The sequence below is a fragment of the Octopus bimaculoides genome, chromosome 2 (assembly GCF_046866305.1).
Source record: "Octopus bimaculoides isolate indiv1 chromosome 2, ASM4686630v1, whole genome shotgun sequence".
NCBI lineage: Eukaryota > Metazoa > Mollusca > Cephalopoda > Octopoda > Octopodidae > Octopus > Octopus bimaculoides.
In genome coordinates this window covers 101,969,087-101,994,950 of record NC_142929.1, presented here as the reverse complement: position 1 = coordinate 101,994,950, position 25,864 = coordinate 101,969,087, and the positions used below count along the sequence as shown (strand labels likewise).

At 37.1% G+C, this 25,864-nt stretch overlaps 1 protein-coding gene across 1 annotated transcript in view; it reads right to left on the bottom strand.

Annotated features, from left to right (window-relative positions):
- The window catches only part of LOC106874357 (sodium- and chloride-dependent taurine transporter), a 143,110-nt gene that overhangs the window by 28,427 nt on the left and 88,819 nt on the right, over positions 1-25,864 (bottom strand). Inside the window, exons 2-4 of the mRNA XM_089347340.1 lie at positions 21,428-21,562; positions 12,652-12,793; positions 7,261-7,308 (exon numbers count right to left, since the gene is read on the bottom strand). Of these exons, the coding sequence (XP_089203466.1) occupies positions 7,261-7,308; positions 12,652-12,793; positions 21,428-21,562 (325 nt within the window). The remainder of the gene's footprint in view (positions 1-7,260; positions 7,309-12,651; positions 12,794-21,427; positions 21,563-25,864) is intronic.

Sequence of the window (25,864 nt, the reverse complement as noted above, 5' to 3'; positions counted from 1 at the left end):
AATGAGATGCTTTACTTGAGGACACCCTGCACCACCCAGTTCAGGAATTGAGCCTTTGACCAAACAATCTTGAGCCCAAAGCACTAACCACCAGGTTACATGCCTTTGGTATCATAATTAAAAGAGTGTGTATGTGTGTGTGTTGACAGTAGCACTAAAAGTGCATATGTTGTCAAGTGAGTGGGATTGGCCTGGTACAAATCCTTTTCTCACTTTAAAAAGCTTCAGGCATAGGTATTGCTTGATCTTTAACTTCTCTATTATGTGTTGCATACTATGGTTGGCTGTAGTCAAGAAAGGCAAAACACTAAATGAAAAATTCCATAGTTGAATGAAGGCAGGTGACAGTATGAAGGATAAGCTCTTTTATCATCAGCTGCCAGAGACACTCATCATTGCCACATCTGTGCAAAAGAAATGTCGGTTCCTAGCAGGACTGAAAAGTTACATCTGTGCTACTCATATTTAAGAGAACAATCAACCAATAGCATTGCTTAAAATCAAGTTACTTCCATAAAACATATATAATTATTTATACACACACACACACACACATAAATATATGGCCGTTACCAGTACCGCCTGACTGGCCTTTGTGCCGGTGGCACATAAAAGCACCCACTACACTCTCGGAGTGGTTGGCGTTAGGAAGAGCATCCAGCTGTAGAAACTCTGCCAAATCAGATTGGAGCCTGGTGTAGCCATCTGGTTCACCAGTCCTCAGTCAAATCATCCAACTCATGCTAGCATGGAAAGTGGACGTTAAACGAGGATGATGATGATGATCGCAGGAGTATGCGGTGATCTTTCTGGCTGGGGAAGCAATGACCAAAATTTTCTGTTGCATAGATATTTGAATCAAATATTAGTTGAATAAACGCAGACAACTATACGCATGTTATCTTTTCACTGTTTTTCTGATGGAAGCAGTATGTCAACTTGCTTCCCTTTTCCTATGTAAGTGTTACATAACAATGTAAGATTATATATATCATAAGTATTGCGAATTGACAGAAACTTAATCTAAGCATATAAGTATTTATTAGTATCTAGAACTATTCATTATCAGCTCTTACTAGAAAAAATTGTCTTTGTGGCATTTTTATCGGAAAAAATGTTAAGATATTACACTGAAAAGGATGCAACAGCTCGTGTTGCTTCCCTTGCACAGACTTTTTTTTGGGGTCATCTGCCACTGCTTGTCTCATGCTAATTCTGAAGCCTATGATGTCAGGTAGTTTATATTAATTTTACAGAACATTAGAAGAATGATCTTATGAAAAATAAGTAATATAGTTTCAATTTTGTTTCTATAATTTTCAAGGGAAGCACTGCTTCCATTGCTTCCATTGACTTCACACCTATGATATATAGGTGCAGGCATGGCTCTGTGGTAAGAAGCTTGCTTCCCAACCACATGGTTCCAAGTTCAGTCACTGTATGGCACCTTGAACAAGTCTCTTCTATTATAGCCTCAGGCAGACCAAAGCTTTGTTAGTGGATTTAGTAGACAGAAACTGAAAGAACCCTATTGTATGTATGCATATGTGTGTGTGTGTGAGTGCATATATATAAATAATATATGTGTGTGTGTGTGTGTATGTGTATGTATGTATATATGTGTGTGTCTTTGTGTGTCTTCCACTACCGCTTGAGAACTGGTGTTAATGTGTTTATGTCTCAATAACTTAGTGGGTCAGCAAAAGAGACTGATAGAATAAGTACTAAGCTTAAAGAAAAAGAAGTACTGGGATCAACTCATTCAATTAAAAATTCTTCAAGATTGTGCTCCAGCATGGCTGCACTCTTATGATTGAAATAAGTAAAAGGTGTATATATATATATATATATGTCAGGGACGTGCCACCAGGGTAGGTAAGGTAGGCAGTTCCTACCCTGAATAAAATAGATCAATAGTACCATTTTCCTTTTATGGCAAAATATGCACCTAATTCAATAAAATTAGAAGGTTACTCTGATTACTCTGCATAAAATACAAAATATTTTACCTTTTTGTAGATTAGGTAGGCATAATTCGCCCCTGCCTTTCAATCTCAGTATTAAAGCTATGCACAGGACTGCTGTAGTACACGTGCTGTGTACATTCCTACAGTGGTTAGGGCAGTGGACTCGCGGTCATAGGATCGCGGTTTCGATTCCCAGACCGGGCGTTGTGAGTGTTTATTGAGCTAAAGCTCCACGAGACTCCAGCAGGGGGTGGTGGCGAACCCTGCTGTACTCTTTCACCACAACTTTCTCTTACTCTTACTGCCTGTTTCTGTTGTGCCTGTAATTCAAAAAGGGCCAGCCTTGTCACACTGTGTCACGCTGAATATCCCTGAAAACTATGTTAAGGGTACACGTGTCTGTGGAGTGCCTAGCCACTTACACGTTAATTTCACGAGCAGGCTGTTCCGTTGATCGGATCAACTGGAACCCTCGACGTCGTAAGCGACGGAGTGCCAACACACACACACATTCCTACAACAACATTTTCTTTATGTGTTATAAAGGCAGAAGTAAATCTGCCTCCATCTCAGTCACATGCCTGTGTTTCGCTTTTTTTTAAAATTTTTTGTGTGTTTTACTACATAAACGTTGCTAACTGCCTACCCTGAGTAATTACTGACGGTACTTGCCTGATATGTGTGTATTTGTGTGTGTTTAGTGATAATGTATTATGAAACATGTCAATAAATTTGATAACCAGCATTGTGTGTTTATTCAAATGTAAAATATGTGTCTATATAATATACTCAGAGACAAGAAAAGAAGGACCAGCTGTTCTCTTCTTTAGTTTTCAAGAGCATATTGTATAGACAATGTTTATATTCATTGTAACACATAGTGTTGTGTATTTAGTCAATAGACAGGTTCTGTAGCACATGATAATGATGAAACAAAACACCATTAGCCACCCCCCACCCCACCAAAAAAAAACCACCCTGTATAATTTATAAAGTGATTGGCATTAGGAAGAGAATTCAGTTATAGTGACCACACTAGAACTAGATGTTGAAGCATGACATGGTCCTTTGACTTATGGGATCCTTTCAGATTTTCCAACTAATGCCAGCATGGAGTGCAAGCATTAAATGATGATGATGATGATGATGACGACGATGGCAATGATGATGATGATGACAACGGTGACATGGTGGTGGTGGTATATGAAACACACATCCATATAAAGATAGAAGTTTCCCAAAATACTTCTGTGTATATGGATCAATTTGACAAAAAGTTGTCCACTTTCTCATTAGATTAATGAACGATGTAACAAACACTGGTAATTGCTACATGCAACACTCTTATTGGTCACAGAGATTTCTGGCATTGCCATATTGATCACCTCATACTATGGTGTGACTAAATAGTTTCTGAATAGCTCAGGTTAGCTCTGGTCAAGCAGACCTGTAAGTTAGAGTATGTATGAGTATAGCAATAACTGTTGATGACTCATAAACACACAAAGCCATATATAGCATACTTATATATATCATTAAACTATGCGTCTTGTATATGTTGGTATTTTTGAAAAAACATTTTTTAAGCAGAATTTAAGCAAGATGCTCACAGATACATCACCAGTGTAGTGAATGAGATAAGTATGGTCTGCAATATTTGCAGACATATATGTTAATCAAGAGCTGGGTTAATTAGTCACCAGCGTAACCACAAGCGTAAAGTATAAATTTGTCTGGGTGCAATCATCATCATCATCATCCTTTAACATCTGTTTTCCAATGCTGGTATGGGTTGGACGATTTGATCAGAGTTGATAAGCTGGGGAGCTGCATCAGGTTCCAGTTTAATTCGGCTTGCTCTCTTCATCTGAATGCTCTTCCTAATGCCAACCACTTTACAGTGTATGCATGGTGCTTTTAACATGGCACCAGCACAAGCACTTTCATGTGGCACTGACATGAATTCATTGACACAAGACTAATCCTCTTCACCAGGGGGAGTGACCTTAACACTTCTACTGAGGATGAGTTTTCTTGAGTATTACAAGGCACCATGTATCTTGGTCCTTTGACATCTCATCTGAAATGTTCAGCATCATGAGGTCATCTGTTTTCAATTATCAGTGATGGTCTTCATTGATCATGAGTGGACAGCAGGGGGTGGACTGAGCTGTCAGTCAATCAGGCACTTTCCAAGAGCCCAGAGCTCTGAGGGGCCCACACTCTACATGTTAACTCTTTGTTATCAAAGCTAAGGGGCCCAGTGAACAGTTATACCCAAGGGCCCTTAATATTCTCAGTCTGCCCCTGGTGGACAGCTATCATCATGTATGTGTGCTAATATGCATGCATGCATCCATTCATCCAATCAACCAGCCATCCAGCCACCCATCCAGCACAGTTACTATTCTCTAACCAAAGGAGGTACTCATTCAGTGCAAATAGCTGCATGATATTTGGACAAGTGTGTTTCTGTGAAACAATATGAAGCAATTCTCCCAATATTTTTCTGTTTTATTCACAGTCAAATGTGTTTTCTTTTACTTTCATCTCTCCCATTCCTTGTTTGGTCTTTAACATATGTGCAAATATTGTGCACATGCACACAAGCATGTGTGTGTAGACACATGTATAAATACACACACGCACATGCCCACACATTTATATATGTATATATATATATATATATATATATATATGTTATTTTATTTAAAAGAGTTCCAACTCTGTCTGTTTTTTATGTTTTATTTATATTCTTGTAAGATTAATGTGGGATATAGAATATGGAATATATAATATATAATATAAAAATGGATGGTACAATGAAATGAAGTATTGAATGTCTTATTGAATATATGAAATATTGAGTGTGCAATATAAAGGATTAAATATATAAAGGCGAATATGTATTTTCTATACCTTGTGGTATTTCATCATGGCCGGTATGACAGACTGTAACAGACTGTAATAGACTGTAATACACATATATGTCCCTCTTTCTCTCTCTCTATATATATATATATAAATATATATATCGTGCCGGTGGCACGTAAAAGCACCCACTACACTCTAGGAGTGGTTGGCATTAGGAAGGGCATCCAGCTGTAGAAACTCTGCCAAATCAGATTGGAGCCTGGTGTTGCCATCTGGTTCACCAGTCCTCAGTTAAATTGTCCAACCCATGCTAGCATAGAAAGTGGACGTTAAACAATGATGATGATGATAGAGAGAGTGAGATAAGGGGACAGACAGACAGACAGACAGACAAACAGATCGACAGACATAGATAAATATGTTTCTGTGTATGTATATATACATATCCATGTATGCATATGTAGATGCCCACACATAATACATATGTATGTATATACATATACACACATACATGCATACATATGCATATATATATGCGTGCATGTGTGTAAATGCGTATATACATATTCACACATAAATGCACACATACATTTGCACATGTATGTTTATGTGTGTCTGTGTGTGTGTGTTCGTTTTAATACATTAGTGCATTTAAAGTTACATACATGCATTGTGGCTGCTTTCTTGTATACAAGCAAAGCCATTGCTAGAAAGAATCATTGAAATGAGTCATTGATAATGCAGTGTGAAGCCTTTATGTAACTCTTGAGCCCCACCAAAGATTTGCAGAAGGTACCAGTGCCATAGAAGGAAGTCTTCTGACATGTCTTTTTAATCCTCCAACTAAACAGGATACTTTCCACAAATTGCACACAGTCTCTTGTCGACAAGAGCTGTATCATAATTTACAAGGGGTTGATTTCCGTGGCTTCTTTGATGGCTGACCAGGCCTGCATGACTCAAACATTTCTTCCTACAAATAACGCATGTAAAAATCAATACTCTTTCATCTTCTACTGATTCATTCTTTCTAAGTTTTCTCCTGATCTTCTCATGTTTCATTCTCTCTCTTTCAAACTTCAATTTCATTTTTGTGCTTTCCTCTTCCAATCAACAACTAAACCTCCTGTCTGTGCCAGAGCAATTCTCAAGCAGTCCTTGAACCTTATTTTGGGTTTATGTTCTGGCTTTTCACAATCTTTCAACTCACCATACTAAAGTTGCTTAGGAAGCCTTTTATTATTCATTTTCACCAGATGTCCACCCCACCTCAAATCACTTTGTAGAACAATCGATTCTACACTCCTACTGCAGCTTCTCTGAAGAAATTCTACATCAATGATCACTATTCTCCATTTTATCCCATACATACATACATATATACATACATGTATATGTATATGTGTGCATTTGTTTTAGTAAATTAGTGTATCTAATGTCACAAACATGCATAATTGTATGTAACAGTTGAGGCAGTACTATATTCAAAGATAATATTGTCGGAGTTGTGAAGGTTGCATGGCAGTTGAGATGTGAGGCTTTTAGAAGCTAAAAGAAAGTGATTTGAATCCCTAGGAGAAAGAGGAAAACAGTCAGCAAGAGTTCCGTTTTCTGTAAGTAATGTAATTGATGGATACACAAGATATATGGACATTTTGCTGGAAGGCTGACAAATAACTAGTTCTTTGTATCACTTTGGTTTATAGCACTTAGATACTGAATTAATATCTGTCATATGTAATTTAGCTTGCAGAAGAGATATGCATATACATATCCGCACGCACACACAAGCACGCGCGCGCGCGCGCGCGCGCACACGCACAAGCACATATCCATACACATGCACATGTGTACGAAATACACACACACATAAATATGCATATAAATACATTTATAAACGTATGCATATTCATTACACATGTTTTTGGAAGAGTGCACGTGTGTATAGACAAAGAAACAGAAAGTTGATTGATGTATGTGTTGGTGTGGCTGTGTGGTAAGGAGTTTGCTTCCCAACCACATCATTCTGGGTTCAGTCCCACTGTGTGGCACTTAGGGCAAGTATCTTCTTCTATATCCTCAGGTCAAACAAAACCTTGTGAGTAGATTTGGTAGACAGAAACTGAAAGAAGCCAGCCATGAGTGTGTGTGTCTTGTGTTTCTTTTTTCCCCCATCACTACTTGACAAATGGTGTTGGTGTGTTTTCATCACTGTAACTTAGCAGTTCAGAAAAAGAGATCGATAGAATAAGTAGCAGACTTTAAAAAAAGTACTGGGGTTGATTCATTTGACTAAAATACCTCAAAGCAGTGCTCCAGCATGACTGTAGTCTAATGACTGAAATGAGTAAAAGATAAATTATTCAAAATACACTCACATATAAACATGCTATATAAAGATTATATGAAGTCCACTTACTTTAAATAACGGTCAGCACCTGAATCATATATCCCAATGATTGATGGCCTGTAATGAAGTTAAATAGAAATTTAAGCATATATATATGTGTGTGTGTGTGTACATACAGCCATACATACACACACACATACATACATATAATGAAAATCTATGCACGTGTATACACACACGCATATACACACAAACATAAAGATATATATACATAGACACATAGATGTATGGACATTACATATTCATATTTATATGTATATATATATATATATATATATATATATATATATATATATATATGTATATATATATATATATATATATATATATATATATATATATATATATATATATATATATAATGGATAATACTAAGTGGACTTTTTCTTTTTTTCTCTCTCTTTTTCTTTTTTCTTTGTGATGTAATCTTGGGACTGAAAATGTTTGCAGCTGAAGATTGCTTTAAACCATCCTTTATATCAACAATATATACTGATGTAATGATAGTTTGTGTATAAAGCTTGAAACACGTGTACCGTGATATCCTTTGTGTTCTGTTTTCAATTTACATTTAATATATATATATATATATATATATATATATATATATATATATATATATATATATATATCCAAATTGAGGGAATGGAGTAGATAAAATCCAGGTTACATATGTTTCTTAGCTACCAGAACCTTGGAAGTAATAATTACTTGATGAGGTGTTCTCCACTAGCTATTCATTGGGTCGAAGACACCTTAGTTAAATGAAGGTTTTTTTTTCCCCCCATATCAAACTTCGATATGAGAAAAACCTACAACCTTCTATGCCAATAAACTATTAATGTTCCTTATAGTTGTTTTTAATCACTGATTTGAAAAGGAGGGATAAAAGCAATTCGGATATTTTTTATTTAATTTCAGTTTAACTCTAAACCCTACAAAGAGAGACTGATGAGCAACATATTCTGAAACAGTTGTCTGTTTATAGTAGAGCAAAGCATATAAATATCTGGACAATTGACTTTCAGTCTACGCAAACATGCATTTGACAATGAGAGAGCTCTTTACATTTTCATCCAACTTGCTAGAAATAATAACTAAATCTCTCTTAAATCATTATCATCTCAAGAAAGACTGGCACATTAAATAATGTGAGCTTACATATATTATGTCTGGACAATTAACTTTCAGTCTATGCAAACATGCATTTGACAATGAGAGAGCTCCTTACATTTTCATCCAACTTGCTAGAAATAATAACTAAATCTCTCTTGAATCACTATCATCTCAAGAAAGAGGGGCACATTAAATAATGTGAGCTTAGATATATTATATCTGGACAATTGACTTTCAGTCTACACACACATGCATTTGACAATGAGAGAGCTCCTTACATTTTCATCCAACTTGCTAGAAATAATAACTAAATCTCTCTTAAATCTCTATCATTTCAAGAAAGACTGGTACGTTAGATAATGTGAGCTTAGATATATTATGTAAGTATTAGTAAAAGAAAGAAGGAAATTACGATGACTGAAATATTGCTTTCAAATATTAGGCCAGCAATTTCAGGGGAGGGAGTAAGTCAATTACATTAACCCTGTGTGCAACTGGTACTTATTTTATTGACCCCCGAAAGAATGAAAGGCAAAGTTGACCTTGGAGGAATTTGAACTCAGAATGTAGCAATGAACAAAATAGTGCTAATCATTTTGCTTGGTAGGAGGTGCAATGGCCCAGTGGTTAGGGCAGCGGACTCATGGTCATAGGATCGCGGTTTCGATTCCCAGACCGGGCGTTGTGAGTGTTTATTGAGCGAAAACACCTAAAGCCCCATGAGGCTCAGGCAGGGGATGGTGGTGAACCCTGCTGTACTCTTCCACCACAACTTTCTCTCACTCTTACTTCCTGTTTCTGTTGTGCCTGTAATTCAAAGCGTCAGCCTTGTCACACTGTGTCACGCTGAATATCCCCGAGAACTACGTTTAGGGTACACGTGTCTGTGGAGTGCTCAGCCACTTGCACGTTAATTTCACGAGCAGGCTGTTCCGTTGATCGGATCAACTGGAACCCTCGACGTCGTAAGCGACGGAGTGCCAACAACAACAACATTTTGCTTGGCATGCTAACGATTCTGCCAGCTTGTCATCTTATGATGACTAAAATATTGAGTACTGATTAAATGCCCTGCTCTCTTTGGTTTCACTCCTCCTGTACAGGAGTTTACATCTTGCCAAGGCAGAGTTTTACCTTTCATGCTTCTATGGTTGACAGAATAAATAACTCTAATATAACAGTGTAAATAAGTAAAGTGTTGTTCGTCTTTCATCCCACTATGATTGATGGAACAAATACCAGTAATATCACATGATTGCATGACCGACCAGGCTATCAGATGTTACACATCACTGGTCACAATGTGCTTTTGTGTTGTTTTAGCCTTCAAATGATGTCACCCTACTGGCTAGGTGAGCAAGCCAACATTCCCTCCTGGTCAAAAGGAGGACTGGAGCAATGTGAAATGAAGTCTTTTGCTCAAGAACACAACGCTTTACCCACTCCAGGAATTGAACCCACAATCACTGGATTGTGGGTGCAACAGCCAAACTACTAGGCCACATGCATTCACCAGTAATATATCAATGTAAATTCAATCAAGTATATTCTTTCCTTACATACTGCAATTCTTCCCCCCACCATAAGAAATCTTTATTTATGGAATAAGCAAACACTTTCATATAGTATCAGACTAGTGAAGGAAATTTGTTATTTCATTTCAATGGTAGGTGAGAATTTTTCCCCTTCATTCATATAATATTTTGTATCAATTTTTATATATCTCTGACCCAGTTTGTAAAGTGCCCTGTTCAACGTAACAGAAAAGTGTTTCAAGTTTAACATTCTGCCAATAGTTATCAGGTACATTTTTAATACAGCTAAAATAATTATCATGGAGTACTTATTTTCCCAACCCTCAGTGGGATAAAAGGTAAGCTGATAATTTACTTTTAAGTTGGCAAAAGGCCATTTTTTGTTTGTTAGGAAGAAAAGCACAGTATAGGATCTTAAGTTACCATCAGTGGAGGGACTGATACGGGAAGCTGAACCCTGACATTATTTGAATTCAAAACCACAGGGAGCTAATTGAGCTGCCATAAAACATCTTAGTCAGGCTCCCTGTCATATTCATCACCTCCATTGCTCTGTTGATATTCAGACAGACAGTTTCTTACAAAAGCATGAAGTCTCATATTTATATAGAAAGGGATACAAAGTGTTGTTTCGTTCATATTTTTCTTGTCTCACGTGCATATTAGTGATGTAAGCGAAGCAATTCCAAATGGGAATTGAAACTGTATTAATGTTGATATGGAAATGCAAGAGGCATAATATCCAAGAAGCAAAGATTGCTAAAATAAAGACAGGAAGTCACTTAATTATTTGGGGGAAAGAAGACAGGAAATAAATAGAAAGAAGCTTTGACACCACATTCTACAGATGTCGAGTAATTTAGCTTATCAGTTTAGTTTTTCTTTTTATAAAAAGAAGAAATTAAAGAATATATATATTTTGCTGATTTTAATCAACTTTGTTAATTCCCTTGAGGGAACATGATTTTAAAGAAAAACGAAATCAGAGTGATGAATATGATTGTATCATGTTTGAAAAGGATCAGATTTATAACCATAATATACACGATATACTTCAAGCCAGGAAATCTTAATTTTTGATGACTATGTTTTGATTATTTACGTTTCTAAAATAACAATTCTCTTATTGAAAGGTGATAGTCAAAGGTACAGGAAGACTAACAGGGTTTGCGGTAACATGTCTAACATCTTATTTGTGTCTGGTGTTTATCTACAGTCAAAAACTCTGGCTTAAGGGATCAACTGGGAAAGATAATTTTTAACCAGTTGTGATCAGCCATTCAGTGCAAAAAGCGATGACTGCATATGTAGTGTGAATGAAAGATATATATATATATATATATTTGTCCCACTCATGCTAGCATGGAAGGTAGATGTTAAACAAGGCTGATGATGATATTATTACCATCTTCGATGATATACATGAATATATATATATATTTATATACATATATACCATGTGTGTGTGTATATATATATATATATATATATATACATATAAATCTTATTCTTTTGCTTACAAATTACTGACCGTAATGGTTTTCTACCTCCAGTTCAAGAGAGGCTGTATGTCCTCTGCTATCCATCTAGAGTCTGACAAGTCGTCCATAAAGCTAAACGCAAATGGATGCAAAACCATTGGTCACTCTATACCCGGACATATATTTAACTACATGTAAATACATTACTGCTCTATACTTTAGATTGTGCTTCATTTTTGGATAGATGACCCACTGACAATATATATATATATATATATATATATATATATATATATATATATATATATATATAGACATCCGAGCGAGATCGTTGCCAGTGCCGCTGGACTGGCTCTTGTGCAGGTGGCACGTAAAATACACCGTTTTGAGCGTGGCCGTTGCCAGTACCGCCTGACTGGCCTTCGTGCCAGTGGCACGTAAAAGCACCCACTACACTCTCGGAGTGGTTGGCATTAGGAAGGGCAACCAGCTGTAGAAACTCTGCCAAATCAGATTGGAGCCTGGTGTAGCCATCTGGTTCACCAGTCCTCAGCCAACTCGTCCAACCCATGGTAGCATGGAAAGCGGATGTTAAACGATGATGATGATGATGATGATGATGTATATACTACTTAGAAGAAAATTGTCATGATATTTGGCTGTAGGTTTAAAGTAAAAGACTGCAGTCAACAAAGTTTTATAGTTCAAACCTTACTACTGTACCAAGAGAACTGTTCCTGATAGAGCCAGTAAGATACTACTAGATGTTTGTATCTTGTGACTAATGCAAAAGTTTCTTTGGACAATACATATGATTTGAACTCAGAACATGAAGATAGACTATGTGCTAGTAAGTATTTTGTTCAGCATGTTAACAGTCCTAGTAGCTTGTCACCTTATAGAATGTACAAATAAAGGTCTCATATTTTGGCACTAGGTCAGCAATTTCAGGAGAGCGGGTAAGTTGATTATATCAACCCCAGTGCTCAACTGGTATTTATTTTATCAACCCCCACAAGGACAAAAGACAAAGTTGACTTCAACGGAATTTGAACTCAGAACATAAAGATGAACAAAAATTCTGCTAAGCATTTTGTCCAGCATGCCAATGGTTCTACCAGCTTGTCACCTGTAAAACATGTACAAATAATATGAATAAAATAGGTTGGATTATAAAATGAAGTGGAAGGTGGAAGATGAAGAAGGGGAAGAAGGAGAAGGCAGAAGTGACAATTACAATAACAAAATAACAATAAAGGAAAACATACCATAAGGTTTTGTTATATTTGGACAGACTCCAGGGAAATGGTTGCTGAAGAGAAGCAAATGTGTAAAATAAACCGTAGGACATTTCCACAGAAAACATCAAACAGCGAATGTAGGTCATGATCAACAGGGCTATACCTGCTCCTGAAAAATAATATAAATACAACAATGAATAACAACAACAATAATAATCATCATCGTCTTCGTTTAATGCCCAATGATGATGATGATGAGGAGGAGGATGAGGATTAGGATGATGATGATGATGATGAGGATGAGGATTAGGATGATGATGATGAATGCTTTGCTGCAGTACCAGACAGTGGCTCTCATGGCTTTTCATCTTAACTGGAAGTGTTATCATGTACATTGTTTTGTCTTGGTATAAAAGATGGGCTATAGAAAATATTCTGCTGAATACTACAGATTTGCTTGTCAGTTGTTTGACCTTAACCAGTTGAGCATGTCCCTTAGTGGCTGACGATATGTGCATCTCTGATCACGAGCAGAAGTAGTGGGGGAGCATCATAGCCATGTGTTGAGAGGAATTCTTTGGGGTTTGAATAATTCCCCTTTGGAAACATGAGTGTTTTGTTCAACATCCTTAAACAAACCTGATTTCGGCACCTTTTGAGCAGGATGGGCTACTCAACCTGAAGAAAATTTTAACTGGGCCCTACCTGCAAGGTCATGCACCATTTATCTTGATATGAGCTCACCATGTCGTGCACATATGGTTGTGATGCATGTACCTGGTGTACCCTTATCAGATGGGTAGTCATGATGGGTATAATGGGCTTCGTATATTTTACCCCGGTGTCACTTTGATGGCATTCACTGCTCTCTCACTCAATAATAATAATAACAATAATCTTTTGTACTATAGGCACAAGGCCTGAAATTTTGGGGGAAGAGACCAGTTGATTACATTGCCCCCTCCCCCCCAGTGTTTTACTGGTACTTAATTTATTGACCCCGGCGGCATTTGAACTCAGAACATGAAAACAGATGAAATACCACTAAGCATTTCGTCCAGCATGCTCACTGCCTTGATATAATAATAATAATAATAATAATAATAATAATAGTAATGATAAGGCATCATCGAAAATAGAAATGCAAAGATCCTCTGGGATTTTATGATTCAGTGCGACCATGAGACTGAGAATAGGAAGCCAGACATAGTCTTAACTGAGAAAGAAAACAAACTATGCTGGATTATAGACATAGCATACCCAGCTGACAACAAGGTATGCGATAAGGAAGAAAGAAAAGTTGAGAGATATGACAGGTTAGCTTGGGAAGTTAAGCAGTTGTGGTCGATGAAAAAAGGTAGCAGTAGTACCAATAATTGTCGGAGCCCTGGGAACAGTGAGCAAAAATTTTGAGAAGTGCGTGGAACAAATAGGGGCTGCAATAAGGGTGGAGCACTTGCAGAAAACAGCACTGCTTGGAACCGCTCAAATACTCCAGAAGGTGCTCAAAAAATAAGAAGTGTTACCTAAGTTCACAGGTAGTGAACAGGTGACACTGTAGTACATCTCCAGCATTAAAAGCTGTGCAAAGGCAATAATAATAATAATAATAATAATAATAATAATGATTTCAAATTTTGCAAAGGCAATAATAATAATAATAATAATAATAATAATAATAATAATAATGATTTCAATTATATCACCTAAAATGCTCAACTGGTATTTATTTCATCAACACCAGAAGGATGAAAGGTAACATCTAATATTGGGAAGTTTGATTGGTTGCTAGGACTGTGTCGAAGCAGAGGAAAACAGCTTAGGGCAGTATATAAAAAATGCCATGGAGCCATTATTGAAACATACGAAGAAGGCCAGCATCATCAAAACTGAGAATTTTGTAATGAAGGAAAAATTTAAAGAAGAAATGAACACAAAAAAAGAAACAGCATGTAAAGAGAAATAAAATGTATGGACAGTTTGCAAGAGATGTGAACGCCAAGAGAGATACAGAGGACTGGTGGCTATGGATGAGGAGTGACTTGAAGATAGAGACAGAAGCATTTGTATGCACAGCTCAAGAACAAGCATTAAGGACCAACTATGTGAAGTGCAGAATAGATAACACTACTAGCAGCAACAAATGCAGAATGTGTAGTGAGAGGTGTGAAACAGTATGGCACATCATTAGCGAATGCCCGAAATTGGCACAATACGAATACAAAAGATGCTATGACAATGTGACAAGAATGAGCCATTGGGAGCTCTGTGGAAACCATGGCCTACAAAGAGCAAAGACATGGTATGGGGCACACCCCAGAAGGAGTCACGGAGAATGACAATTGCAAAATCCTGTGGGATGCAATGATTAAGTGTGATCACCTGACTAGACATCGGGAACCAGACATTGTTGTGGTGAATAAAAAAGAAAGAAATATGCATGATAATCAACAGAGCATATCCCGGTGACAACAGAATCAATGTGAAAGAAGAAGAAAAAAATAAATGATGATTTGACATGGGAAATACGAAGGTTGTTGTCAATGAAGAGAGCAGGCTTGATACCAATAGTAATTGGTGCACTTGGAAGTATCAGCTCTCAACTACCAGCATGGCCGAAAAAAATTAGTGCAAGTGTGAAGGTAGAACACCTACAAAGAACAGCATTGCTTGGAACTACAAGAATTCTTCACAGAGTTCTTGAAGCATGACCAATAAACAAGTGTTACCTTAGTCTGTTGACTGAGGACAGCTGACACTTTCCATCATACCCAGCAAAATAAGCAGTGAGTTTTCAGTCACATAATAATAATAATAATAATAATAATAATAATAATAATAATAATAATAATAATAATAATAACAGTGTCATGTACATATGGCCATGTCATGCACATATGGTTGGGATGCATGTGCCTGGTGTACCCTTATCAGACAGGGAAGTCATGATGGATATATTGGGCTTCGTGTATTTGTACTCCAGCACCTCTTTGGTGGCATGTGCTGCTCTCTTGCTCAATAATGATGAGGATGATGATGATAACAACAACAACAACAAAAATTACCACAATCATCATCATCATTGCCATCATCATCACCATTTTTTTACCCTGTGCTTGCAATTCATCATCATCTTGTCTCTGTGCAGGCTTGTGGGGAATGACCGGAGGTTCACTCTACTTCTGACTTTTAGTTGTATCTAAAAGCTATTCAGTGCACTAAGTATGAAAATACCTTTTAGACTTTCCTTATCATAGTAGAGATAAGAAATGTAAGAAATGTATCTTACTTCTTCTTTAAGAGAAGGAATAGAAATTAAGCGAAAATAAGCAGCCATTGAAGAACTAATCAAATAGCAGCACAGCACCAAATGAAATATAAATTTTTAGTCAACAAGAATAAGGAAGAATAATGTATTTGTATTGAGATATATATTTATTTATTTGTTTATTGGAAACAGTTCACAAAGAGTGGAACTTTGAATAAATTAAGAACCAGGGAATTTATTTATTGTTTCACAAAATATTGATAATTTTTTTAAAATATATAACATTTAGAGTGATAATAAATATGATAAAATTTGATTTAGATGATGTAAAATCTTTACATGATATCTTTAGCAATACAGTTCTTAGAAACCTATATATCTATCCACCTATCTGTTCACAAACAAGACTATCTATCTATCTATCTATCTATCTATCTATCTATCTATCTATCTATCTATCTATCTATCTATCTATCTATTTGTTTGTCTGTCTGTCTGTCTACCTATCTATCTGTCTGTCTGTCTATCTATCTATCTGTCTGTCTGTCTATCTATTTATCTATCTGTCTGTCTGTCTGCCTGTGGTGGACGCGTTTGAAAGGTCTACAAACAAACACTTTCCTCTCTGGTCAGTCCCTCATCATCTTTTTCAAGTACCACTTGAAAAGGAGGATGAGGATAGAGAGGAAAGTGTTGTCGAATGAAAGTTTCAATAAAAAATGGGTAAATGTGGCAAGAATGGTAAGAATGAAAGACGACACCATTTTAAGCATAGACTTGTAACAAAAAGAGACAAAAAGAGAGAAGGTACTTACTTTCATGTACCTTTAAAAAAAAAAAAGCCTGAGGTGACCGTGGTCTTTTCCGTAGGCTTTTCTCTCCACGGATAAACCTAATCTGTTCCCCGTTTTTTACATTGACTGTGATACACGATCCCTATTGATCGCCCCCCCCCCAGGTTTTTTTGTCTTCCCGCGATCCCTTTTGATCGAAATCCCCCCCCCTTTTTTCCGCGATCCCTTTTGATCGAAATAATCCCCCCCCCCCCAAAGAAAAGCTCTACTTTGTAATTTGTCCATTTTCTGTATTTAGCCCTGTGTGGCTATAATAAAAAGATATCTATTTATCTATCTGTCTGCCTGTCTGCCTGTCTATCTAACCATCTATTTATCTATCTATCTGTCAGTCTGTCTGTCTGTCTGCCTATATGTCTATCTATTTATCTATCTATCTATTTATCTATCTATTCATGTACAAGGCCAACCAGACAGCTAGCCAGCCAACCAGCCAGCTAGCCAACCAGCCAGCTAGCCAACCAGCCAGCCAACTAGCCAGCCAGCCAGCCAGCCATGCGTGTACCAGCCTATCTATCTATCTATCCAACGACCTATCAATATTTGTGATCATTACAGTGGCAAGCTGGCAGAACAGTTAGCACGTTGGGAAAATTGCTTAGCAGCATTTTGTCCATCTTTATGTTCTGAGTTCAATTTCTTCTGAGGTCAACTTTACCTTTCGTCCTTGCGGTTCAATAAAACAAAATACCAGTTGAACTCTAATGGGTGGGGGTGGGGTCCAAGTAATTGACTTAGCTCCTCCATCTGAAATTGCTGCTTTGTGCCAAACATTTGAGACCAATATTTGTTGTCATCATCATCATCATTTTAATATCTACTTTTCTATGTTCGCAGGTGTAGGACAGAGTTTTGCTGAGGCAGACTTTCTATGGCCAGATGCCCTTCCTGTTGCCAACTCTCACTTGTTTCCATGCAAGGTAATATTTTCCTTTGGCCAAAGCAGTGAGCTGGCAGAAACGTTAGCACGCCAGGCAAAATGCTCAGCGGTATTTCGTCTGCCGTTACGTTCTGAGTTCAAATTCCGCCAAGGTCGACTTTGCATTTCATCCTTTCGGGGTCGATTAAATAAGTACCAATTACGTACTGGGGTCGATATAATCAATTTAATCCCTTTGTCTGTCCTTGTTTGTCCCCTCTATGTTATGTTAAGGTGGCGATCTAATCGACTGCCCCCCACTCCCCCAAAATTTCGGGCCTTGTGCCTAGAGTAGAAAAGAATATTTATGGTATGTTAAGGCGGCGAGCTGGCAGAATCGTTAGCACACCGGCCAAAATGCTTAATGGTGTTTCATCTGCCGCTACGTTCTGGGTTCAAATTCCGCCGAGGTCGACTTTGCCTTTCATCCTTTCGAGGTCGATTAAATAAGTACCAGTTACGCACTGGGGTCAATATAATCGAATTAATCCTTTTGTCTGTCCTTGTTTGTCCCCTCTATGTTTAGCCCCTTGTGGGCAATAAAGAAATAAGAAACATTAGCACGCCAGGCAAAATGCTTAGAGGTATTTTGTCTGTCTTTACATTCTGAGTTCAAATTCTGCCGAGGTCGACTTTGCCTTTCACCCTTTCAGGGTCGATAAATTAAGTACCAGCTGCATGTTGGTGTCAAACTAATCGACTGGCCCCTCTCCCTAAAAATTTCAGGCCTTGTGCCTAGAGTAGAAAAGAATATTTTCCCATAGCCAGATAATGGAAATGAATGAAATTGCTTTGTACATCAGTAGACTCATTTACAACTATCACACAATGTCAAGACAAGGAGACACAAACATCCATATATATATATATATCTTAAATGGAACAATGCATAGAAAATAACACAAGATGCATAACATAGAATATCTATAGTTATTTAAATGTGTGTACTTTGATTTATTTTCCCGTGATGTTCCATTTGAGCTTTCTCTCTTTCTCCCTTCTCTCAACTGAAAAGTTATGTTGGACAAAGTTTCAACATAGCTGTCAATTTGTAAAAAAAATACTCATTTACTTTTGTTTTATGAATTCAATTGTTTATTCATTCAACGACATTTTGCTTTTATGGATTAATAAATTCATATGTGTATAAGTTTGTAAGTATGTGCATTTAGATGTACTATCAAGAAAAAAAAAAATTCAATAAATATAGTAGAATATATTTATTCACTTGAAGCTGAGGTTTTAAGCTGTTGTTTCTCCGATTTTCTTATTGAGGAATGTGATAGAAATGGGCAACTTGGGATTCAGCTCACTTTTAATCACATTCCCTAATAGAAAAATTGGAGTGATGACAGATTTGTCTCTCTCTCACACACACAAACACACACATACACACATCTCTCTCTCTATAGATATATGTAGGTATGTATATGCATGTGAGTGTGTGTATATATATATTCCTCTCTCTCTCTTTGGGAGAGAGGCACAAGCACATACACAGACATATACACACACGGCAGTAACTTCCACCTACCAAATTCAATGACAAAGCTTCGGTTGGCTTGGGGCTATAGCAGAAGACGCTTGCCCAAGGTGGTATGCGGTGGGACTGAACCCAAAAACATGTAGCTGGGAAGCAAGCTTCCTAACCACACAGCCATATATATATATATATAACTTTTATAAGTAATATTCTAAAAGAAATATTCTAAAAGAATATATAATTGAACTTATGTTGAGTGCTCAATTATCTTGAGCAAATAAATGTGTATATATGTGATTTTATATTATTAATTCATCAATAATATATTTAGGAAATCAATATTTAGTATTTCAAAAGATATATATCCAACCTAACATGGTAGCATAATAAATTTAAAAGTTTAAAACATAAAAATAAAAATACGGAATATAAATATCGATACATATAAAAATCTAAAAATAAATAAATATATGTTTAAATATATATGTGTATAAAAATTTATGTGTAAATAAGCATGAATATTATAAATTCTAAAATATAAAATATAAAGAAACCTAAAGTTAAAAGAATAAAATATCTTACGATCGTTTTACGGATATTACTACAATCGCAAAGTGATCTAAATATCATCTTATTGTTAGTAATTCCGTTCTTCAGAGATGCATTAAGAACCCTTTATATACTTATATATTATTAAAGTTTTTGAAATATTAAAATTAAAAATACTAAAAATTAGAAATAATAATATATACTGTCCTTCTTATAAGTTTTCACATTAGTCCTTCCGAAGTATGTAAAATTTGTTCGTTTTCTCCTTTGTTGAAGTTTCGATTATTGAACATTTATTTATACAAAAATTGGTATATTTTTTAAAAGTATAGAAGATCTCGGCGAATTTCATCTTGTTATTATATTCATATACATACATATGTTGATGATATAAGAATTTAGAAACTTCAAGAACATAAATTAATTCTTTTTAGAAACAGTGAATCTTGAAGCAAATAAAGCTAAAAATATGAGCATGTAAATATTGGGGTGAAAACCCTTTGAATAGAAAAAGTAGAAGACAACTCAAACGAAATGTGTGTATGTGTGTGTGCATGTATTATTGACAGATGAACAGTTCAATCGTAATCAAAAATGTTCCAACACTGACAGCCTCGGGTTTTGTATAACTTGGACTATACAGCCCAATGGGCCCTTATGTTTTGAAGATGGCAGAGTATGATATGAAGTGGCGGCGCAATGGCCCAGTGGTTAGGGCAGCGGACTTGCGGTCACAGGATCGCGGTTTCAATTCCCAGACCGGGCGTTGTGAGTGTTTATTGAGTGAAAACACCTAAAGCTCCACAAGGCTCCGGCAGGGGATGGTGACAAACCCTGCTGCACAACTTTCTCTCACTCTTACTTCCTGCTTCTGTTGTGCTCGTATTTCAAAGGGTCAGCCTTGTCACACTGTGTCACGCTGAATATCCCCGAGAACTCAGCCACTTGCACGTTAATTTCATGAGCAGGCTGTTCCATTGATCGGATCAACTGGAACCCTCGACGTCGTAAGCGACGGAGTGCCAACAACAACAAATGATATGAAAGAGACTTGGCAGCCATTTTTGCAAGTTGAACAACTGTACAAAAGCTGTCTCAATTGTTTGAAAGTGCCCATAACATATGAAGTAAGATTTTATTGACTGGAAATGTTTTATACAAAAATTGGTCTTGTAACTACATCTGAAAAAAAAAAAACAACCATTTATGATATTTACTGCATGTAATATGAGCAAGCAGTCTCAATTGTTGGTTATAGTCATATTAATTCAGTAACATGGTTTTAACCTTTAACATTCAGATTATTTAGTCAAACATAATGCTTATTTATTGAAATTGGTTTGAATTTACTATGCATTACGTAGTAGCTTCAAGATTTCAATGATGTTGATTGTATATTTTTAGAATGCCATTGTATGGTTGGTGTGAAAGGCTGAATCTGACTGGTTTGAACATAAGACGTGTGGAATATATAAGCCTAATGTGGTCAATTGAAACACTAAATGGTTAAATAACTGAAAATGAAATGATCTTACATTCCATGATCCGATGAATGTCTTGATGTAATTTCTTTCCCTTTTAAATCGAAGACTTTATATTTGTGGAGCAAATTTTTGTCTATCTTTTTTTTTTTTAAATTTCAGAGTTAAAACAGAATAATAAAAGATAGGTGGAAAAGGACAGAAAGAAACAAGCAAACAACACAAAAGTAGACAACTGGAATTTCTTACCTTTGAAAAGGGGCATAATTGACCCTATAATGCCAACAGTTCCAGACCGAAAGAGTGACCCTAGTTTGAGCTGGACGTAGCAGACAGGAACACATATTAGCACTGCCAAACTGTAGAAGGCCACCAAAAATAAACCTGTAAACAAACAAAAAACACATATAAATATATAAACAAACTGATCCTATGTGTGAAATGTACTTTTAGAAGGAAATGAAGCACTTTGGTGAAAACTGGGTCTTCAGCTTCGCTTGTGACACTCTTTCAGTCAATGTGAGGAAGATTTCGAAAGGAAGGGTTATTTACCGCTTCATCCTGATAGAAAGGTGGGAAGAGTGATTTAAATGAATTGTCTGAACTAGAATTAAAGCTGCAATATAATCATAGCTTTCTGGGAACTTATTCTCACTTTGGAGCAGAGTAGAGAATTTCATTAACAGAGCTCTATTTTTCTGAAAGTTATGAGGAAACAAAGTCGGGGGGAAGGGGGGACCCACTTGTGTAGGTATGCCCTTATTTGTTACATGATACAAGTTGTAAGGAAGGTGTTTGGTCGATTACCATTAATTACTATACATGACTGGAGAATATTTGATTGATTCCCCCAAACGGTGGTGTAGGTAGAGTGTGTGTCACCCGTGGAAGCCCTTGAGTTTGCTGTGCCCCCTCTGTGGCCCACCACAGCCTACACGGATTTTTACAACATGATGCTTATTTTTACAACAGATCCAGAAGATCCAGCCCCCTTCCTAAAGACATCACCTCGCCCCAAAGTGCAACCTTTGCCCCAAAGCGCAACCTTTGCCCCAAAGCGCAACCTTCGCCCCAAAGGCAACCATACGCTATTAGCCTCAAACCCTGTGCTACTGGCCTCAAAGCGATGGAAGATAATGTTAACTGCAAATGGATAAGAACTCAAAACAAGATGCTTTGAAAGGAAATTATGTAAGACATTTCGATGAGTGTACTACCGTTTCCGCAACGCTTATGCCTTCATCATACATTAATGCAATAAATATGGAAGTTTGGCTGAGTCGGTAGAGCGGTATTTAGTTATAGTCCTTTGCATTCTGAGTTCAAATCCTGCAGCAGTCAACATTACCTTTTATGTTCTAGAGTCAATAAAATGAAGTGCCGGTCATGTCTGTTCCCTTCCCTCTAATCACTGTTATTCAGCAGTGAAGATTCAGTTGTTTGACCGACTGCATTATCTGCCCTTGGGTTAACATATCAGTGGCTGAGTATTCCGCGGGCACGTATACTCCTTAACGTAATTCACACGTAGAATCAGCATGATACAGCGCGCGCGCGTGTGACAAAGCTGTACATTTTAAATTCTGTTACAATATCTACAATAGGTTTTTGTGTCTTTTCCCGTCAATTTAATTTCACACAAAACATATAACTCGACACGAAGATATAGAAAATTCCATTTTCTATAAGACGCCTCGCAATGGAATCGAACCCCCAACCTCGTGCTTGTAAAGTGAACTTTTCAACCATTCAGTCATACTGCCCTTCCTGAGACGATGTACCTGTGTAAGAAATAAACATTAGAAGCATCAGTTGTGGCGTGCAAGAGAGACGATTGCGCTGGTATGGACATGTGGCGAGAATGGAGGAGGATAGCTGCGTGAAAAAGTGCCACACCCTAACAGTTGAGGGAACCCGTGGAAGAGGTAGGCCCAGGAAGACCTGGGCTGAGGTGGTGAGGCAAGACCTTCGTACATTGGGCCTCACCGAGGCGATGACTACGGACCGAGACCTTTGGAAATGTGCTGTGCGTGAGAAGACCCGGCAAGCCAAGTAAGATCGTTGCCAGTGCCCCTGGACTGGTTCTTGTGCGGGTGGCACATGAGATGCACCATTTTGAGCGTGGCCGTTGCCAGTACCGCCTGACTGGCTCCTGTAGGATTTTCGAGCGAGATCGTTGCCAGTGCCCCTGGACTGGCTTGTGCGGGTGGCACATAAAAGACACCATTTCGAGCGTGGCCGTTTTCGTGCGGGTGACACGTAAAAGCACCCACTACACTCTCTGAGTGGTTGGCGTTAGGAAGGGCATCCAGCTGTAGAAACTCTGCCAAATCAGACTGGAGCCTGGTGTTGCCATCCGGTTTCACCAGTCCTCAGTCAAATCGTCCAACCCATGCTAGCATGGAAAGCGGACGTTAAACGATGATGATGATGATGATGAAATTAATTTTGATTTTTCTAATGCATACTTCTTGTTTTGTTTTGTTTTCTTGTTTTGCTTTTTTTTTCTTGCGCTTACAATGAATTTTAGACGCTGACGTAATTTTTGTTGGTGTTGTCGCCATTATTACTGTTCATGTAGTTTTTAGTACAAAGCCATCTGCACTGGAGTAGGCCTATGTTCAAAATCACACTTAAGTCGTGATCTTGCCATTATTTTTGTTAGGATGCAGTGTATTCTTACATGTTTCTTTCTTTAATCCTAATATAGCAGGGTGTGATTTAAGAGAGTTTTGACTGCTATTTCTAGCAGATCAAACGACCACGCAGATGCTCCCTCGTTGATTTGTCATACTAATGTTGATATCAGACCTAATATCAAAGTATATGAAGTATAGAATATTGAGATCTTGTTTCAAGATTACGATAAGAGATTACACAGAAGATTAGTAATAATTAGTGAAATAAATTACAGCTTAGCATTGATTAGAGACAGCTGTGTAAATAGATGCAAGATTGGTTTTCTTCATTTTTCTTTATTTTAATAACTAAGTGAAATGAAAGGGCGACGTCAAAACTGTTGAACGAGAGAATATATAAATTTTTTAAAAAAGCGAAAATGAATGGAAATCATTGAAAGAAAAGAAAGAAGTCGCGCTTAGAGGCAAAATGTAACACTTTCCAAAGAAAACAAAATTAAGTGCAGGTTTCTACACTTAATTATGGTAAGCTGAACTTAACTTTTAATCAATTGTAATTATACCCGTAATGAGAAGAATAGTATTTTGCGTTAATGAAAATTCTTCTCAAAAAAGGTAAAGGGGAGAATTCCGAAATTTCAATTTATCAAAAATTAAATGGAGATATCTGAGTGCTTAACCCTTTGCCTGTCCAAATCAGTTCTATAAATTTGTCCTAAATGTCCATGCTGGTTTTCAAACATTTTGTTAGTCCTTGTTCCATATGTCCTGAGTAATATACAGCTTTCCTCTCATAAGTCCCAAATTATTCTGGTGGTTTAAAAAAAAAATGGGTACGTGCATTTATAAGATGCATGGACGAGTGAGAAATATGTTCTGGTTATCATATATGATACACAGAACAAACAAAAGATTAAGCAACATGAGTATCCAGAATATGTCAAGACAGGAATATGAACTATGTAAAAAATTATTATTATTATTATTATTATTATTATTATTATTAATAATAATAATAATAATAATAATAATAATAATAATAATAATAATAATAGGCGCGGGAGTGGCTGTGTGGTAAGTAGCTTGCTTACCAACCACATGGTTCCGGGTTCAGTCCCACTGCGTGGCACCTTGGGCAAGTGTCTTCTACTATAGCCTCGGGCCGACCAAATCCTTGTGAGTGGATTTGGTAAACGGAAACTGAAAGAAGCCCGTCGTATATATGTATATATATATATATGTGTGTGTTTGTGTGTCTGTGTTTGTCTCCCCAACATCGCTTGACAACCGATGGTGTTATATGGACTGTTAGTTATGTAATTCGTCTGACGTTCCGTGTGTCATGTGGTTCGTCTGAGTTCATTGTTTCATTGTTGTTGTCTTGTGGGACTGTCGTAGTAAAATGTCATTGATATATATATGGCGGACATGACTTTTGTTTATTCATAACGAACATTGGGTGAGTGCGTTCTTTGTATGTAATTGAACAATAAATGTAATAATTAAATTGTATAACTCGTTATGTTATCTCTGCGAGTCAGTCCGAGGGAAACATAACAGAGTTTATTGGCGTCGCCGGTAGGATACATGCTTACTTTACCGTAAAATTATTCATCGTAATAACAATGGCTGAAAAACAGACAGTAGAACTTATTAAATTGTTTAGGGAACAAATGGACAAGCAAATGCAACAACATCAGAGAGATATGGACGCTCTGTTAAAACTGTTTGGTGCTCGACAAGTTGAAGGCGATTCTAGTGGCTATTTTTCAGCTGCTTCAACAACAGTGTCGATTCCACCATTTACTGCATTTGATTCAGCGACAGAACTATGGCCTGATTACTGGTCAAGATTCCGTACGTTTGTGGCTGCTAATGCTGTACCTGAAAAACGCATGGCACAAGTGTTCCTGACCAATCAGACTGCTACTGTTTACAAACAACTTGCTAATCTGGCTACCCAACAAAATCCGCCTAAAGATATCAACAACTTGATAATGGACGAAATCGTTGACTTCATGAAGGAACAGTTCGACCCTAAACTTTT